Here is a 19,265-nt window from a genome sequence, read left to right on the forward strand (position 1 = left end):
TAAAGCATCTCCATCACACAGATCTCAGTACCAGTAGAAATTATGTATTTAAATCTGTAATTAAAACAAATGTGTTAAACCACATTTAACTGTATACGCAATTGCACCGTAGGTCACGTTTGGCAACTCTATAGAAATGACTGTGCACATAAAGCTGGGAGGCGTCTCGACTGATGATAGCGGCTGATGTCTTTGCAGGTCTAGCTGTAGTAGAGATAAATCCATGGGTTTGTGCAGCTGTTAAGACTGGCGAGCAGCATTATAGTAACAAACAACGGCCCTGTGGAGCAAGTAAAGAGTCTGTCAATAATCAAAGCAATCACAGACAAAATAACGCGCTGCAGGAACACTTACAAGAAAATTGTAGCTGTTTGAACTTGTAAGATATTGTATGCTATGTGCAAAAATACTACCTGTGTGCACACTGGGGTGTCTGATTCTGTGTGCACATCTGGGTGACCAGATAAGCAATTCAGTCTGATTAAGTGTGCCAATGGTCTCGCTTTTCTAGAAGTTTGAGGTAACAGTAATGGTTGTGATTCATCATATAAACATTTAAACTTAAAATGTTATGCTTTTGTCAAAAGAGGAAACATATGGTCGCTACAGTATATTATATGTTTGCAGATCCAGACTGTACTATACTATCCTATGCTAAAGAATGGAATTTTTTCGGGTTTAAACTAGACATTATACTGTATATTAAAACGTCTAGCACTGTTTATAGATTACCAAACAAATGTGTGACATTGACCATGTTCACTCCTTTGTACAGAAATGATCTTTGGAACATAACATGGATGTCACACAAATGATGGAGTCTGAGAGCCATTAAGGTATAGGAGAGGAATGCCATACAGTATACTAAAATATTCAGATATTTTGTATACATTTTAGTTTATTGTATCAACCCAATCGGTATTCTTATCATTTCTAATTAAATATTTGCATAACATTTAAAAAGTCTCAAACAGAAGCATTTTATTTTAATGGACTTGCAGACCTCACTATATACACTTGATTTACCTTGTGCGGGTGCACTGTTTGGACTCCATGCTGACCACAGCTGGACAACAAAAAACGGACTCCAGCACAGGGTGTACACCAGGATGATAACAAATGTCATTTTGACAGTCTTCAACATAGCGTTGGATATCCCTTTAATGCTGGAGCGCCCATCACCTGTGCTGCCCTGCAAGGTTTTCCTCTTCATGTTAAAATAAATCCCCGCGCATATCTTTATCTGACAATACATCAAAATCATGGCTGGGAGGACAAACACCGACAAAGTAATCCAGGTTATATATGTTCTGCTTCCCCAGGGTTCAATAAACGTAGCCCAACAGTCGTAAACGTTCTTCTCAACTTCTTGAAGAGAAAAGATGAACATCTGTGGCGCGCTAAACGCCAAAGAGATGAGCCACGCCGTGCTTATGTCAACATATCTACGGAACGATCCTCTTAAAAACGACCCCATGGGTTTGCACACCGCGTGATAGCGATCTTTGGTCATAGCCACTATCATGTATGTGGATGCGAACATTCCGACCACCTGAAGATACTTAACTGATCTGCACACCAAATCCGAGCCTCTGAATCGATGCGTAATCTCCATGGATAGCTGCGGTAGGACTTGGAAAAAAGCGACCACCAGGTCAGCCAGGCACAGGTGCAGAAGAAACAACTGGGTTCGAGTGCGTCTCTTCCGCCACTTCCAAAGAGTGTGAAGAAGCAACAAATTACTAAATGTTGCCAGCACAAAAATGGAGCCCAAAACTGCAGCTTTCACGAACGCAAAGTGTCCCTTGGATAAACCCGTTTCGTGCGCGCTCGAGCAGTTCCCGCTGTTGCAATCAATGTTATCGATCATGTTAATATTTTATTAAGTAAATATATTAAAGTAAATGTCTTAATGTGACGCTCAAGTGACTCCGTCGATACATCGCTGACGCAGAAACCACGGTGCGCTATTGCGCAAAGATTCCCAAACGCCAGCTACTGTGTTCATATGCGTCACCAGGGAACTGTCAGTCATGGATTTATTTACGCCTGATTAAACACTTGACACATTTTTATACAGATTCTAACTTAATGAACTGGTTTTCCCGCAGTTGTAATGCTATAACAATTTTTTAAAAGTTATCTTATTTAAGTGTTTCTTTATAGACACTTTGTTCATGCTGTCTTTCTCATTTAGTGTATCGGCTCTTATCCTGAACCCTGCGGATCACCACTAGACTTTAAAGTCTGCTCAGCCCTTCACTTTATCATCAGCAAAAAATCACAATCTGCCCGACACAAACCACTGACCGCAAATATCGTTTTAAGATAAGGAAAAAGCTTGCACTTAAATTGCATGTCTGGAATGCATCAAGGCATCAAAACATAATTTTAATAGACAATATTCTACAGACTGAAATCAGTTTATAAATATAACACACGAAAAAGGACTTTAACATAAATATACCAATATTACCAGCATGCACAGAATAACAGAATAATGACATAATAATAATAAAGAATTTAAGATAAAAAAACAATAAAATGAAAGTACATATCAAGCTATCAAAACGGACTTAAACATAACATATTGCATAAAACATATATGTTATACATATATATATATAGGCCTATAAAAAGCGAAGAATTAAATCTTTTATACTGTAAAATTTGTAATGGTCCAAAATGATTATTATTTAAATTACAATAATTAAAAATACTACATCAAAGCACTTAGAAGCATCCCTTTGTCATGGGTTCGTTTTAATGAGGCAATCTCCATAAATCAAATAAAAAACACGATAATACTGTGCAAGTGTGTAATTTTTTTTCTATTAGATTTTAATCTCGAGTTTCATTTTCTTTAGTGAAGCATAAAAAGCTTTACATTTTATCCTCGAGTCTGTTTAGTATTCTGTGTTCTGCCTAGTAACAGACAGCTGATTTTACCCAACTCTGCATTACCTCATGGCGTCATGTGACTAAACGGCGCCTCGCAATTGGTCAGAGCGAACCAGGGACGCTGCTTGCGTTAAGGAGCAGGAAGCGTAATGTTTATAGGTGAGGACAATTGACATTTCAACATCTGTAGGTTTTCTAATGGAACATAACTGAAAATAAGTCATATCAGTCTACCAAGAAAAGTATTGATCACATTTCTCGCTATTCTGCGGGAAGCACAGTACCTGTAAGTATATTTGATCTTTGAGGAAGAACTTTACATTTTCTTGTCATGTTAAGGTAAGTCATCTGATCAGTTGACAGTTTCTGTATGACGTCTAATAAACCACATCGAGCTCAAGCAGGTACATGTGTTAAAACTTGACTTTGTTTTAAGCTTTAGTAACCTTAAAATCTTAACTGAATGACATTTACGAATTGACGTATGTCAATGTATTTTCAACATTATGTATTATTTGTCGAATATACAGTGCTTGTTTTTTAATAACATCACAGTAAGACTGTGTGTCCACGTCAGTTATTGTTGTTTTGTTATTTTTGTTCTTGTTTTAAATTATGAAAAGCGTATCAGTATCATGTTGAGTACGGAAGAGGCTTGTTTTGGTTTTGGTTTAGGAACAGGCTTTGGGTTTAGAGCTAATAAAAGCTTATTTTGTTTTGTAGACTTACATAAATTGTATGTGGATATATAAGTGGTTTATGAGAATGACTGGACCTGACGAATGTTGAAACAAAGGAGCATTTCACTTATTATAAGTTCTTTAAAAGAACACCCATATTGTCTTTACCTATACTTTGAATAAAACCATATAAAGTATCGATTAGCTAAACCGTAAGCAAGTTTTAGACACTTCGTAATTCCCATTCTTACACGTGTGTCAAATTTGTGATGACATCATTGTTCGAAAATGTGGAAAATTGGCAACATTTAAAAATAAAAGAATAAAATGTCTTAACGTGGGACTGGTGCGTACTCTATAATATCAATATGACCATTATATGTACATCATTGTTTGCATCTGTTCGAATTTCCTATGGAAATGTAAATAAAATGTTTAATTTATACCCTCATTCTTTCCTGTTAAAGTGGTGTTGATCCCTAGAAGAGAGCTGCGGAGATGGAGGAACGAGCCCGCAGCTGTCTGCTGCGTTCCAGAGAAAGACTGGAGCTGGACATCAAAGCGTCCTACCTGATGGATCACATGATCAGCGACGGGGTCCTGACAAACGATGAAGAACAGCGGGTTAACAGCAAGGTCTGTTGTACTTGACGTTGCAATACAAGTGGGTTTGTAACGTGACCTAACAGCGTTGTCTCTTCTTCTGCAGGCCACCAGGAAAGAGCAGGCTGCAGATTTGCTGGATATACTGTTGAGGAAAGACAACAGGGCCTACATCTCTTTCTACAATGCTCTGATCAGAGAGAGTTATGGAGATTTGGCCAGCCTCCTTCATAATGACCTCCCTCTGCTCAGCCTTGAGGGAGAGAGAAGCTTTGCGGATGGAGTGTCCCCCTCTGGTAATAATGTAATGTTTAGATCATGTAACGTGTTTGAATATCGGCTGTCATTTATCACCTCTGGAGTATGTATGAAAATATTTGTATAATGTGCGGAAACTAGAGTTGCTAATCTACATTTCCTGTGCTCTCTGAACTATTTGATTGGTCAATTGTACAATTCTTTTGTTGGAATTGTTGCACAATTGCTGTTAAACTTTTTCATATCTGCATTTCTAATAATCGTCCAGCACGTTTTGTTTGACAACGTTTTGACAACGTTCCAGCATCTTATAATGTAATATACATTTATAGATTAAAGTGCATTCAAGGTACATTTTATCAGTTTGTATGTGCCCTAGAAATCGAACCTGTAACCTTGGAGTTGCGAGCACCAAGCTCTTTCAAGAATTAAACAGTGGGATCCTTTTCGCTGCAATTTCTAGTTCAGATGATTCTGAGTGAAGGCGGGGTTCCGCAAAGACCAGTGGTGTTCGTGAGCCGACCGACTTTGCTCAACCTCATCCGGGACAAGCTGCACCGTCTGCGGGACACGGCGGGCTGGGTCACTGTGTTTGGCATGGCGGGCTCAGGGAAGTCTGTGATCGCTGCGGAGGCTGTTCGTGATACTGCTCTCATTAAAGGTAATGAATAAAAGTAACTTCATTTGAAAAATGTTGTGATTTCCACAACAACGTGTTATCTTACACAACGCACAATTCAAGATATAGCAGTGGTGGATGTTGACGTTGTGATAGAACATGCAATAAAATGACAGATTTACTCTATTTCTCTCCTCCACAGAGTGTTTTCCAGATGGAGTTCATTGGCTTTCCATTGGTCAGGGTGAGCGAGCCGATCTTCTGGTGAGGATGCAGTCATTGTGTTTCCGTTTGGAACAGGTTCAAAGTTCAGATATCAGTCAGCGGCCCCCCTCTTCTGTGGAGGAGGCCAAAGAACGCCTGCGTTTCTTCATGCTCCGCAGGTTCCCTAGGTGAGTTCTGTGAAGATATTGCTATAGCCAGTGTTTTTTCAAAAACGTACAATGGTTACTCTCTGATTTGCCCGTAAGGTCTCTGCTGATTCTGGATGATGTTTGGGACACCTCGGCTCTCAGGTCCTTTGACGTCCAGTGCAGAGTCCTCATGACCACGCGGAATCGAAGTCTTACCGACTCGGTTAGCGGTGAGTTGTTTATTTTAGTTCAGAAGTGATCGCCTGCTTGACATCGTCTTTGGTCATAATGTTCATCTCAGGCGATCTGATCGCAGGTGGTAGGTGCTTAATACACTCAAACCACATTTGTTAGTTGGAATGCCAGCTACATCACATTTGTAGTGTAAACACTAATTCCCGAAGCAAAGGACTTTCTTGCACTTTTTTGCCGTGCAGTGTCACATAAATGATTTATGTAGTTGCAAATGTGGTGTTGTTCCTCTTGAAATCCAATCATACATGCGGTCACAAGGGGATGTATTTGAGACGCACGTTGAGTCGCTGCCAGCTGCCATCTAAATCCTGACCACTTGTGATGGGATCACTTAAACCGGATGTTAATATCTGGTGTAAATGGCCCCTGTGTCTCAGACCCGAAAGCACGTCCTGAACTCAATGATCATGAACTTAATTATATTGAATGGAGAACAGATGGCCGTACCGGCTCCTATATCTAATTCAAGAGATAAGCAATTTTCAGCTCGGGTTATGAGAGAATGTCTATAAACAAGTGCGTTGCTGTTTTCTAGATGTTAGCTTGCCTTATAATTCAGTTGATCTTGAAGTGATGCTTTAATTTGGTTTGTTTGTGCTTCTGCTTGTTTTTCTGTAGGTAAAAAATTCGAAGTACCCGTCGAGAACGGTCTGAATGAGGAGAAGGGGCTGGAAATTCTCGCTTTGTATGTGAACGGCAAGCCGCAGAAACTTCCTGAACAGGCTCGCAGCATTGTTAGCGAATGTAAAGGTACGGATAACCTGTTTTATGCAAAAAGATTACTGCAAAAGCGTTATGAACTTTGACCCGGTTCCCAAGAAATACTCGTTCTATAAAGTAAAAGAGTTTATGCCCATGCAGTATGTTTATGATAGATACATACAGATACCCACTTTTAACATTTCTCTCTCTGTTAGGTTCTCCTCTGGTGGTCTCTCTGATTGGTGCCCTGTTGAGGGAGTTTCCCGACCGCTGGGGCTATTACCTGCGGCAGCTCCAGAAGAAGCAATTCAAGCGCATCCGTAAGTCGTCTTCTTATGACTATGATGCTCTGGATCAGGCCATGGATGCTAGCCTGCAGGTGCTGGAGCAAGAGCACAGAGACCTGTACAGAGACCTGAGCATCATGCAGAAGGATGTCAAAGTTCCTGCTAAGGTCAGCCAGAGTTGTGTTCGGATCGGTGCATCCCTAGTTGTGTTAGCTCGCCAAGCTGAGTGGGCTTGCTGGCGGGTATATGTTTTTAAAATCGGCACACAAAACAATTTACAAAGCTGAGCTACAGGAATTCTCTATGTGCATTCTGTATTTAAACTGTATTGGTGTTGATTTCTTAATGTCTTATGTAGGTTTTGTCAGTACTATGGGGCCTTGAGTTAGAGGAAGTTGAGGACGTTCTGCAGGAGTTTGTAAATAAATCTCTGCTTTTTCGGGACTGTAACCAGAGGCCGTACCTCTATTACCTTCACGATCTGCAGCTTGACTTCCTGGCCGAGCAGAATCGTGATCGCATGACGGTGAGTGACATATAGTAATGCAGTTCAATTCAGGAGATATTAGATGACCAACGAGTGCAGAGCATCTATGATTTTGTCTTTAAACCATCTTTGTGGTTTGACGATAGATTTATACAGTCAGAATTTGAGATTTTTAATTGAAGCTATAAACTGTCTCTTATAGGAACTACATGGAAAGATGGTCCGTCAATACAAGCAGTTCTACGACATAAGTGCGCCCAGTGCCGGAGATAAAGAATGTTTGTATTGGTATCACTTCCTCCCGTATCACATGGCTAAAGCTGGCCTGTCTAAGGTAACCATATACTGCAGCGTGACAAACACGTACATTTTCAGTCCTATGGAGTTCATGTTGAAGCTTCTGAAATGAACAGCTTGCTAATGCTACATTTTATTTTTTGTTGTTTCTAAGGAGCTTTATTCTCTGATGTTTTCCTTGGACTGGGTGAAAGACAAAGCACAGGTTATGGGATCTGCCCATCTTATCAATGACTTTGTGGAATACGGTGACATGCTAGATAAAGAGGTACTTCATTATACTTTAATATAATTTCTGATTTAAAATATGTACACATAACAACAATTCATTTGAAATGACACAATGCAGTAATAATGCATGTGTGGTTCTGAAGAAATCCTATTCTTCTAAAAACCTGTGATGATGTTAGAAGGCGTGATTCAGATATTATCTCTACTTGACTGTTTGCATGTCTTTGATTATCTCCTGTAAATATGATGAATGTATTGTTGGACACACAGAATAGTGAGGTGAGGCTGCAGTTTCAGGAGTTTCTGTCTCTGAACGGCCACCACCTGGAGCAGAGGCCGTTTCCTGATGTTGTGCAGCTGGCTTTGTCGCAGCCCACCCACACAGAGGTCTACAGACAGGCTTTGATGCAAGCGCAGCAGCGGGCCAGCAGGGGGCAGCTCTATCTCGATTGGGTGTATGTGATATTCCGGGTGTTCTTACGGTTCATTGCTACAAGCAGCACATTTTGTGTGCCCTAGATTGTAAATTAAGCTGTGTCTGTTTTGCCTTTTTAGCAACAAAAATAGCATGGACAGTTTGTCCCGACTGGTCATGCACCCGCACCAAGGATCCATCTACCACGCCTGCTTCTCCAAAGACGGGAGCAAAATCGCTTCCTGTGGGGCCAGCAAGACACTTCGGGTAAATATCCATCTGCGTCCTGATGTTGGTCTTGACCCTTCAGGTCTAGTATTATCTGGCTGCTTTTGGACTGCACAATTGTTTTGTGGGGTTATCTGTAGGTGTTCAAGACCATATCTGGAGAGAAGCTTATGGAGCTTCAAGCTCATGATGATGATGTTCTGTGCTGTGCCTTCTCCCCTGACGACCGTTACATAGCAACCTGTTCCAGTGACAGGAAAGTTAAGGTCAGTGTGCATCTTCCCCAGCCTGTGTATCTACATAAACTTCTTTCTCAAGGTTCATTAATCTTTCTTTACAGCATTGTATCTCTAAGGCATATAATTTATAGTCTATAAATATTAGATATTATTGAGTCATTGTAATTGTCTACGCTCGCATAGCCTTTAGTTTAGTTTCCTAGGGATTTGTGTGAAGTTAAGGGGGACTAGTCCAAAATTTTAACCTGAAAATAGAGTGAGACCTTAAGATTGACTGATATTAAAGAAAACCGCGGTGTGTGTTTGTGTATTTTACAGTTGTGGAATGTCGAGCAAGCCACACTGATCAGAGAGTTTGACGTGGAACACGATGAACAGATAAACCAATGCCAATTCACTAACACCGGCCGGCGTGTCCTGCTTGCCACCTGCTCGAATGACAAAATCACCAACACTAAGGTAAGAACACAGCGTGTGTGAAAGTTCCAGAACAGAATCTCACCTCCATGTTTTTTGTACCTCTTCCACATTTAGAATCAGGTTTAATAAATACGGTATGTGTAATGAGTGTGACAGCTGGTAGGACACTCGCCCGGAACTGCAGAGGAGGGGAACGGGGCAGCCGTGTAATTCTACATCTTGTGAAATTTGCAAAGAATTGTGGGAGATCTGTAGGAGTGTGACAGCGGGAGCTGTGTTCATTTGCTGGTGTGAAACAGCGAGGGAAAATGGATGTCAAAAACATAATGATAGCAAGACCCCCCCCGGCAGAGGCGCGAAAACAAAAGCGGCATTTCGTGGCACATCTCAGTACGAGGAAAAACATGAAATCTGATTTGAAGATCAGGAGATTGTAACGATGAATGTGTTGAACACAGGGCGGTTTTAGCCGACTGAATGTGGACTTAAACCTGTTTTACTGTATTACCATACATCTCTTACTCTCCTGCAGCTGTGGAACCCAAACAAGAAGAGCTCTAAGAACACAATGTTTGGACACATGGAACCTGTCAATCACTGCTGCTTCTCTCCTAATGACGCCTACCTCGCCACTTCATCCAGTGATGGTTTTTTAAAGGTGTGGCCATGTGAAAACTGAGCTTCTGATTGGCTAGCTGTTTCTTGTTGTCGCTGGCCTTGTTGGCATTGTTAGCCCCATGCTCTTACCACTGAAAAAACTGTATTGAACAATAGTCTGATGGTCTTCTTTATATATTTAGCACATGCGTTCTCTGCTTTTTATATGTGCTTGCTTGTGTATTTGTCAGCTGTTCGAGGTGTCATCTGCAAATGAGTGGAAATCGATCGATGTCAATAGTTTTTTCCAAGAGAGTGACGATGAAATAAAAGTCATTGTGAAATGCAGCACCTGGTCGGCAGACGGCTCACGGATCATCTGTGCAGCCAGGAACGCCGTGTTTGTAAGTGAAGTACAAAAAAAGATTGGACCTTATTCAAATGGAATAAATAACAAGAATAGCTTTATAATAATGATTTTTGTTATACATTTACAGTGTATGCATTTTGCAGGAGTACATATATACGTTTTTATGTCGGCTCAATTATTATCTATTCCGAAACTATAAAGGTGTCACTGTGTTGGATGTGTCATAGGTGTTTGATGTTGCGACATCAGACATGCTTTTGGAGATGAGGACGAGTCGTCTCAGCACAGTGCAATACTGCCATGCCTGTCCAAATAGCAACCTGCTGGCCGTCGCTCTGTCCCATTACACTGTAGAGGTGTGTCACACAGACAGAATCACAGTCAGCGTTTGCTGGAAGTAAAAATCGATATTGTATAAATTCATAATCAAAATGAAGCGATGAATTTTTGTCCAGGCAATATATAATGAAATCTCTAATATAACCCTGTTCTAAATGGCGTGTTTTGGACTTCAGCTATGGAATTTTGAAACCAGTAAGAAGACAGCAGAATGCAGCGGTCACCTGAGCTGGGTTCATTGTGTCCAGTTTTCTCCTGACGGCTCACTGCTGTTGTCCTCTTCTGATGACCAGACTATAAGGGTGAGCCAGCTTTGTAGTTGACATACATAGAGTTGTTTTGCAAAGATTTTTTTAACAGTATTGACCTGCCATCACAACATGTGTTCGCACACTTCTCTAGCTATGGGAGACAGACAGAGTTCACACCTCGTCTGCTGCGGCTCTGAAGAGGGACTCCGATGTCCTGTTTTCACAGAACGACATTACAGTAGTGGCAGCCGACAGCAGAAACCGACTTCAGGTACAGCTTATGCGTTTTGTTTTTGTTTGTTTCATTTGGAAAAGCAGAATGAGGACATTTAAGAGTCTTATTAATTGTAAACAAATCTGTGACATTGACCATGTTAATTCTTTGGGACAAAAGGTCACATTTCCTTGCCATTCTTGATTTCTAAGAATTTCGGAATATTCTCAAAGCATGCTGTAATATCAATATATTGAAAAATACTTGGAATGAACTGTATTTGCTGCATTGTGAGTGCACTGTTGCATTTGGGCCACCAGGTACGCAAAGGATCTGATGCTTCGGTTTTCTTCGAGAGTGACAAGTTGCCGTCCAGGATCCGCTGTACGTGTATCAGCAGAAGTGCTCCTCACGTGGCCATTGGAACTGAGGATGGAAGCGTTCAGGTACCACAACTCTATGAGACTTCGTCATCGGACAGTCAACTGTCTTTAGCCAATATCCACATGTTATATTTCTATATTGGATAGTTGACTTGTTGGATTGGGTGTGCAAAGCATGGTTGGTTAAAAAAGCCATCAGGCTGCTTGTGGGTGTTTTGACTTATCCAGCAATGAGATTTACAAACGCTGTCATTCATACATCCTTTAATTCCCACCCTGGTCTCTCTCCCTCTCTCTCTCTCTCTCTCTCTCTCTCTCTCTCTCTCTCTTTCTCTACTAAATGCTGGAGGCAAGTATTGTCCTACTGTGTTCTTCAGTAGTGTAATAGATGCGATGGGTGTGTTTGGGACAGTGGCAAAGCCCAGGGGTAACAGCAGGCTGGTGGAATGAAAGTGTGTGTGCTCCCAGTCACCCTGAGCTTCTCCGCAGTCAACATTTATTACACCTTTTTACTGCCAACCAGCATCCATTTTACATCACGTTCTTTCTAACTACCTTTCTTTACTTCAGAAACAAAGTGAGAGAGATATTTGGATATTTGGGACATGAGCTTTTTAAAGGACACTGTGTTGCAGTAATTTGGTTTTATGTTAAGTTAAGTTAGGTGGAGTATATTTGAAAGAGATAAACATTCCTCTAACAATCTTTGTTTTAGTGTTGAAAACAGATGCGTGATTTGCTTCTAACTTTCTACAGCTTCTTTGTCTGCATTATAATAAGGCTTCTGTGACGTCTGCAGTAATGTCAGTTCTGTTATTTTACACCAGGTGGCAGCAGATTGTTTGGAGGTTTTGCAAGAAATAGCGCAAACAGTTTCAGTAATAGCTGTAGGTCTGTAATGCTGCATTTCTCGCATGTTATATTCTTCAGTAGAGCATGCAGTTAGTTCAATAAGAGAGAAAGATACAGAGTTGGACTCAGCCACACCTGTTTATTTGTGTGTGTGTTTGATGTATGTGCAGACAGGAAGAGTGAAGGTTAGACAGTTTCTGAAGAACATTGGCTGGAGAACTATGCAGCTGCTGGCCTTACAGCGTGATTTTGTGCTGGCAGTAGGGCTAGAGACAGGTACAGTGCAGGTATGGTACGCGGTAAGTGTGTGTGCGAGTATGTATCATGAGCTTGAAACTTATTTATTGATGGAGCTCACCAAGAATGCCCTTATATTAATGGTACCCGCACAAATAATGGCAATATTGTGCTTTTTGAAGGGAAAAGTTATTCCATAAACATTAGATCTGTGTCTATTTAATGTTCATTTATATTGTTCATATATTGCATGCAAAGAACAGGGAAACTTGCATTCCCGTATGTATGTATTCCTATTGATAGTAACCACAGTGCATCATCTGACACGCCCCCATCGCATCACCAACAGTCAATATCACTCGTTTCACATGGTATCTAGAGCTGTCATTGGAAATGAGTGACATAAATGAATTTATATAAAAAAAGTTCAAATGTCATAGTGAGTATGTGACTAATTGAAAACCTGCATAGATCAATTTAAAAATCACATCTCAGGTCGCAGTTTACCTTGATGGCTTCATCGACGCTGACATCATTATTTGCATCATCTCTACACACACACATTGATCCACAACCTCTAAATCCGCATTACTCAGCATTCGATCCAACAGCGTGAAGTTCACACGACGCAGAAACATCAGCCCCGGTTCTGAAGCCCCCGAGCACCGGCATACGTCTTATATATTTTCTAAAAACACAGCGCACGCACTGGCGGCCCCAGGCAGCTTTTGATGTTTGCGTTTCGAAGCTTTGGATCCAATAGGGAGGGACCATATATAGCCTGGTCCTTCTGTTCACTGACAGAGAGAAGATAACTAACCCACTTTCGACTGATCTGTCATAAACAAAATGTCTTAAAAATGACATTTACAGAAGAATTCTGCAGAATGTGAAATCTGAAGAAGGGATCTGAGATTGTCGCTTTTAAGATGGGAGTTTAGGCCTATATATACAGGTTATTTTGAGGTTAGCTGAGGATGCAAATATCTGTGTGTGTGTGAGGGTTGCAACTCTTTCAGACTAAATGTTGCTAAGAAAGCCTGATTTATGTCATATACTTTGATATTTAGCTTTTACGTTTACGTGCAGCAGACACATTTATTCGAAATGACTTGCAATGCATTTATGATGCATGTTCCCTCTAAATGCCTGATATTTTTCCTCTTCTAAGCTTTAAGTTTTTTTTTACTTAGAATATGTTTTGTTTTTCTTTTTCTGTGTCCCGTTTATTTTCGGGTTTTCATCTGAGTCTCTCTCTCTTCTCATGCAGGTGTTGGAAGTTCCGTCTGGAAATCCTTTAGGGATGCTCTCAGGTCACACCAGAACAGTTCACCACTGTCAGTTCACTGATGACGGTCAGACCCTCATCACATCCTCGGAGGACGCCACCATCCGGGTAATTCAACTGTAGCTGCACCTGTTTCTCATCACCACTGGGATTAAATACTTCAAATATAAAACCGCCCCACAGGCTTGGGTCTTAAAGTACAATATATAGATATTAAACAACTAAGCACAAACGCTTGTCGTTATAACTGATCAGACATTCTTGTTTTTAGTATAAGCTCAATGGGCCAATTTTATTTTGTAGATTTAAGCGACTAGGCTGCTGATTTAGTTTAATAATGCAGTTTAATAATCTCACCACATGCTCACAAACATTTACTGCAGCTGTTCTGCTGATTGGGGAAGTTCTGGGCGTCGAGTCGTTTCAGGGCTCATTGGTTTGTTTTGTCTTCGATGACTTGTGTGTTCAGAAAGCATGAGGAAGCTGTGTAGCAGGGGCGATTTTAGGGTCAGAGCTTTAGGGGTGCTGAGCACCCAATGAGCCCCACTGCCACCACCCACCCTCTTTTCACACAAAAACAAAAAATGTGTCTATTGAAAAATAACTTAATCATTTTAACATTGATTCAACTAACTCCAAAATCCAGATTGTTTTTGACACCTTTTTTTGCTGTACAGAACTCCTTGCATGGCAATCCCTTTAAAGTAAGAACGATAGAACGGAGCTGTTTTAACTAACTAAACCTAAAATACTGAATGAGTGGTCGCTAACACATCCAAACAAGGTTTGAGACCTTTTCAGAACACCAGCTTAATTGTGAGAGTTCACACAGACAGCCCCCTGTAACAAACACAAAACCTTCTTCACACAGCATTTCCTGACCCTTAACTCCATATTCCTCCTTCTGTATCAACAGTCATCAGATTGGTTAGATTAGATCTTTATTGTCATTGAACAAAGTAACAGGTACTTGGACAACAAAATGTAATTCACCTTCTGTAAATTATTTACAAATGACCATCTCTAACATATTTGGTCGCACACCAGTCTGAACTTTCATAAACCAATATAAGTCATCAATAAATAAAAGGTAAAACCAAAAAGTCCAAAATATCCAGATAATTTACAGAGGTCTTGAAAATACTTTGAAAGTAAAGATATAAAAAAAGAAATAGAGGGAAATCTTTAAAGTACTTCCCCTGAATCCCCATTTGGCTCTACTTTGGGAGAGTTAATCTATGTCGCCGCACTTTGAGGCTGGCAAACCTGTCAATGACCCTTTGGGATTCAATTATTTCAAGCGACTCCTTCTCAATAAACATCACAGCTAGGTGCTGGAGTCTGCTTTGGCCTGTGGTCCTCCTGAGCCATATATGGATCCGACGCAAGGCACTAAAAGACTTTCAGTGAAGGGAACACGAATCTGAACTGTACCAGCCTCACTCTTGCGCTTCAGAAAGAATCACTTCCTCTGACACTCTGGTCCAAACGCCAGGGCGATCATGTTTCCATGATGACTGACCAGAAAAGTTTACATGACTCCAGACTGTTAAAATGAGTATCAAATGAACAATAAACTTTAACAACAGAGACACAGGTCCGCAGTTTAGCTGAGCGGTAAAGGTACAGAGGAGAAGTAGAAGAAGAGAAGAGGATGACACCATTTGCTAAGCTGGGATGTTTTTTTTTCATCCTTAACACATACATTTTAAACAAAAAACTACGAAGTATGTTTTGGACATAATTTAACCTTGTAAAAGACGATTTTTTTAGAATAACAACATTTCTTACGGGTGCTGAAGCACCCCTAAAAAGGGGCTAGCTACACCCATGCTGTGTAGTAATGGATTGCTGTGAAACGCTACATGCACATTTAAACATCCATCAAGGTCTTTCATACTGTGAATTTGAGGTTAAGACTTTTGCCTGTGCAGGTGTGGAAGTGGAGGACAGGAGAGTGCCTTGTTCTGGAGGGTCATAAGGAGCCAGTCAGAAAGTTCCACCTGTTGAACTCCTCATCTACCTCTCCGCATATTCTCTCATGGTCTTTTGACGGCACTGTCAAGGTGATAACAAAATCATTAAAACAAACAGTGCAAAATGTGACTCGGCAGCTGTTTTACACATCATTAAGCCCATGTTTTGTTTAACATTTTAAATATTTTATTTATATAAGAATAACTGTCACCACCACCTTAACTCATATTTGACACTTGCATACACGGTTACAGTCAGGGGCTTCTGTGTAAAACCTGGCATATTGTGTCACTTCCTATTTTGCTGTTCTGGAAATAAATATCGGATGATGTTGCATTTTGTCTCTTGAAGGTTTGGGATACAAACAGCGGACATAAACTGCGGGACCTCACATGTCATAAGGGAGCCGTGCTGTCATGTGACGTTTCTTCGGACGGACAGCTTTTTGTCTCCACCTCAGCTGATACGACGGCCAAGGTCAGAAAGAGAGGCTGCAGCTTCCAACATTGGATCATCTCTCGCTGTCTCTCTCTGTTCAGACCCAAAGCTCTCACTGTGCAAACACCTGTTCCTGTTACAGCGATAGATTGTGTTTACTTTAGGTGTGAGTCTGTGTGCTTGTGACAGTTGGTTTTATTAGCCAACGGAGTGTGCAGCTCGGTTGTGCGTAAAACTTGCACGCAAATGTTTTCACACAGAAATTGCGATTTATTAATACTGCAAGTTGGCACTTGTTTCTTGAATCTACTATGGGGTGAAATCGACTCGAACTTTCCACATTACATCCTTATCCCAAAGTTGATTAAATTAAGTATTTTCCTCAAAAGTCTACAAACAATACCTCATAATGACAACGTGAAAGTTTGTTTGAAATCTTTGCAAATTTATAAAAAAAAAACTGTAGGGTAGGGATGGTATTGGGCAGGTGATGAGCAGTGCCTGTTTTCCTCCAGACATGACGCTTGCCATTCAGGCCAACGAGTTCAATCTTTGTTGTTTCATCAGACCAGAGAATTTTGGTGGAGTGCTCCAGAGATGGTTCTTCTTCTGGAAGGTTCTCCTCTCTCCCCAGAGACATGCTGGAGCTCTTTCAGCGCGACCATCGGGTTCTTGGTCACCTCCCTGACTAAGGCCCTTCTCCCCAGTTCAGTTTGCCCGGGCGACCAGCTCTAGGAAGAGTCCTGATGGTTCCAAACTTCCATTTACAGATGATAGAGGCCACTGTGTTCATTGGGACCTTCAAAGCTGCAGAAATTCTTCTATACCTTTCCCCAGATCTGTGGCTCGATACAATCCTGTCTCGGCGGTCTGCAGACAAGTCCTTGGACTTCATGGCTTGGTTTGTGCTCTGACACGCACTGTTAACTGTGGGACCTTATCTAGACAGGAGTGTGCCTTTCCAAATCATGTCCAATCAACTGAATTTACCACAGCTGGACTTCAATTAAGTTGTAGAAACATCTCAAGGAAGATCAGTGGAAACAGGAGGCACCTGTGCTCAATTTTGAGTTTCCCTCAACGGCTGTGAATACTTACGTACATGTGCTTTTGTGGGTTTTTATTTTTAATACATTTGCAAAGATTTCAAACAAACTTTCTTCACGGTGTCATTGTGGGGTATTGTTTGTAGAATTTTTAGGAAAATAATGAATTGAATCCATTTTGGAATAAGGCTGCAACATGACACAATGTGGAAAAAGAGAAGCGCTGTGAATACTTACCTGATGCACTGTACACATGGGATATTTTCTACATATAAATCCTTATTTAACCTTAATCCTGGCTAACATAATCACTGCTTTTTGAAAATATTGCGCAATGTGCGCGCAACACTTATATCGCTTATTGCTGCCTGAATTCTTTGTAAGTCGCTTTGGATTAAAGCGTCTGCTAAATGACTTCATGTAAATGCGCCCAGACGAAAGCTCATTTTGAGAGAGCTGAAGGATATGTTTGCAATTCACCGTACTGATCCTGATTCATCAACATTAGAGAGAATGAAAGAAAGTTTTAATTATTGAATGAGACTCAGTAAGGCGTGCGTCATGTGACTTGTTTGGAGTCGTTTTCCTGAGCACAGGATGCTTAATAATGATGCTATGTACAGCCAAATACGTCCTAATTAACTCAGCGGGTCTTGAACCACGGGCTCACTACGCACACACACGTTGTGTCCTCTGTCTGTGGTATTAAAGGTCAGACTTCCTCATGCTCATCTCAGATCATAATGAGATGAAGTTCTTTAACTCCATCTGACGCCTCCTCCAGAAGAAGAGCTTTGTAATGAGACGCCATGTTCACGTCTGACTGCCAGAGCAGCCAACTGGTCTGAAAAAAAGGGAGAGAGAACGCAAAGTGATTGTTGAGAGCTGATCAAATCATTCACGCTATTTGGATTCGCCTCAATTAATGACTAATTCCGACTAAAAATAGAGACGGAAGACAAATCCTTCTGGTTTTGTTAAGATGAGCAACAAACCAGTTTTTCTGTGTCATCCAGTTTTTTATCCGTGGTTGGTTTAAGACAATTTTTTACATTTTAGCACTCACTATGTAGGGATTGTGGTGAATAAGTGAACTAGTCAGCCGTTTTAGACGCAGTATTTGCATAAATGCGACAAATCCTCTCTTACTTACGTTCACGCACCCTGTGAGTTCAGCACTGCGGCGAATCATGATAGACGTGAAAATTTAAAAAAAATCTTGACATCTTTCATGCAGTTACATCATTACTTTAGCAACCGATGCAGATAGAGCAGATATTGACTACACTGCCTGAACAAATACCTCGCATTTCGCCACTTAAAAGATGACAATACAGTAACAGTCACTCCAAAAGATTGGATTTGAATACCAAATCAGATGTGTGTGCGATGTATGAAAAGCTAAACTTAATGACAGGATAAAATGTTGGAAACGTAGGAAAAAATGCTTTATACATTTCTTTGTCCTGTTGAACACAAAAGGAAATATTTTGAAGAAGCCCTTAATAATGACAGAATTTTCATTTTTGGGTGTACTGTGCCATTCAATATTAATGCTTAAATGCTAGCGGTCTGTACAGAATATTTGTTTGCTTTTATAAGTTTAGCTCGGCTCATTTAGCGCAGGAAAACAGACAGTAACTGCAGATTTTGTTCCCTCAGGTTTGGAGCAGCATCTCGTGGGAAATGGCGTTTCTGCTGAAAGGACACAAAGACTGCGTGCGGAGCTGTCGTTTTTCTTGGGACAGCAAGCGATTGGCAACGGGCGATGACAACGGAGAAATAAGGGTAAATACAGCGGAGTGAACAGATGAGGATGAAGTGATGAATATGAGAGACCACGATTTAAAGAATGGATCTATTTAAAGCTGCAATGTGTAACTTTTAAGTTTAAAAAGAAAACATGATCGGTTGAGTAAGTACGTAAAAGGAAGTGTTGCCTTACCTTACTCTGATTCACAACCTAAGTTGGGAAAAATCTCGGGAAAAGTCTTGTAGTCTTGAAATGTGACACACGTATTTCCAAATGTTATCTAGACCAAACTTATACAATTGAATAAATAAAAAGAGGAATGCAGAAAAAAAAGGAGCATTTAAAGGAAGATTTACCTACTTCAAACTCAAGCTTCAACTTTCATAGTTCTCTCCAGTAAAACCCACCTGTCGTCTTAGCCAAACCGCCTGGCTGTCTCTGTAAGCGCCTCTCGGAAGCATAAAGTAGGAAAGATCTACCTCATCAATTAAAGATGCTGCTCCGAGAGAGGAAAACAGAGAAAGCGGGAGAATCCACAAAAAGTG

General features: G+C 40.8%; 2 protein-coding genes across 3 annotated transcripts in view; one reads left to right on the forward strand and one right to left on the reverse strand.

The window, feature by feature from the left end:
- Positions 1–200: 200 nt before the first annotated feature.
- avpr2l (arginine vasopressin receptor 2, like) lies at positions 201–1,870 on the reverse strand (the record flags this gene model as incomplete). The annotated part of the gene is made up of 2 exons (XM_079455418.1): positions 201–280; positions 1,027–1,870. The coding sequence occupies 2 exons, from the start codon at positions 1,868–1,870 to the stop codon at positions 201–203; spliced, it is 924 nt and encodes a 307-aa protein (XP_079311544.1).
- A 1,135-nt stretch (positions 1,871–3,005) lies between these two features.
- apaf1 (apoptotic peptidase activating factor 1) overlaps positions 3,006–19,265 on the forward strand; it is a 29,057-nt gene continuing 12,797 nt past the window's right edge. The window contains exons 1-25 of one of the 2 annotated variants that reach the window (XM_079454210.1): positions 3,006–3,060; positions 4,049–4,217; positions 4,291–4,480; positions 4,906–5,103; positions 5,264–5,453; positions 5,532–5,644; positions 6,288–6,419; positions 6,587–6,825; positions 7,017–7,184; positions 7,348–7,479; positions 7,597–7,710; positions 7,944–8,128; positions 8,229–8,355; positions 8,457–8,582; positions 8,874–9,014; positions 9,508–9,633; positions 9,824–9,976; positions 10,170–10,298; positions 10,458–10,583; positions 10,684–10,803; positions 11,067–11,192; positions 13,489–13,614; positions 15,441–15,572; positions 15,835–15,960; positions 18,630–18,755. In XM_079454210.1, the coding sequence (XP_079310336.1) occupies positions 4,080–4,217; positions 4,291–4,480; positions 4,906–5,103; positions 5,264–5,453; positions 5,532–5,644; positions 6,288–6,419; positions 6,587–6,825; positions 7,017–7,184; positions 7,348–7,479; positions 7,597–7,710; positions 7,944–8,128; positions 8,229–8,355; positions 8,457–8,582; positions 8,874–9,014; positions 9,508–9,633; positions 9,824–9,976; positions 10,170–10,298; positions 10,458–10,583; positions 10,684–10,803; positions 11,067–11,192; positions 13,489–13,614; positions 15,441–15,572; positions 15,835–15,960; positions 18,630–18,755 (3,483 nt within the window). In that variant the 5' untranslated portion in view covers positions 3,006–3,060; positions 4,049–4,079. Of the gene's footprint in view, positions 3,188–4,048; positions 4,218–4,290; positions 4,481–4,905; positions 5,104–5,263; positions 5,454–5,531; positions 5,645–6,287; positions 6,420–6,586; positions 6,826–7,016; positions 7,185–7,347; positions 7,480–7,596; positions 7,711–7,943; positions 8,129–8,228; positions 8,356–8,456; positions 8,583–8,873; positions 9,015–9,507; positions 9,634–9,823; positions 9,977–10,169; positions 10,299–10,457; positions 10,584–10,683; positions 10,804–11,066; positions 11,193–13,488; positions 13,615–15,440; positions 15,573–15,834; positions 15,961–18,629; positions 18,756–19,265 lie in introns of both variants that reach the window. The other variant, XM_079454209.1, reaches the window with a different exon arrangement.

The sequence above is a fragment of the Barbatula barbatula genome (genome assembly GCF_947034865.1).
Source record: "Barbatula barbatula genome assembly, chromosome: 4".
Classification (NCBI taxonomy): domain Eukaryota; kingdom Metazoa; phylum Chordata; class Actinopteri; order Cypriniformes; family Nemacheilidae; genus Barbatula; species Barbatula barbatula.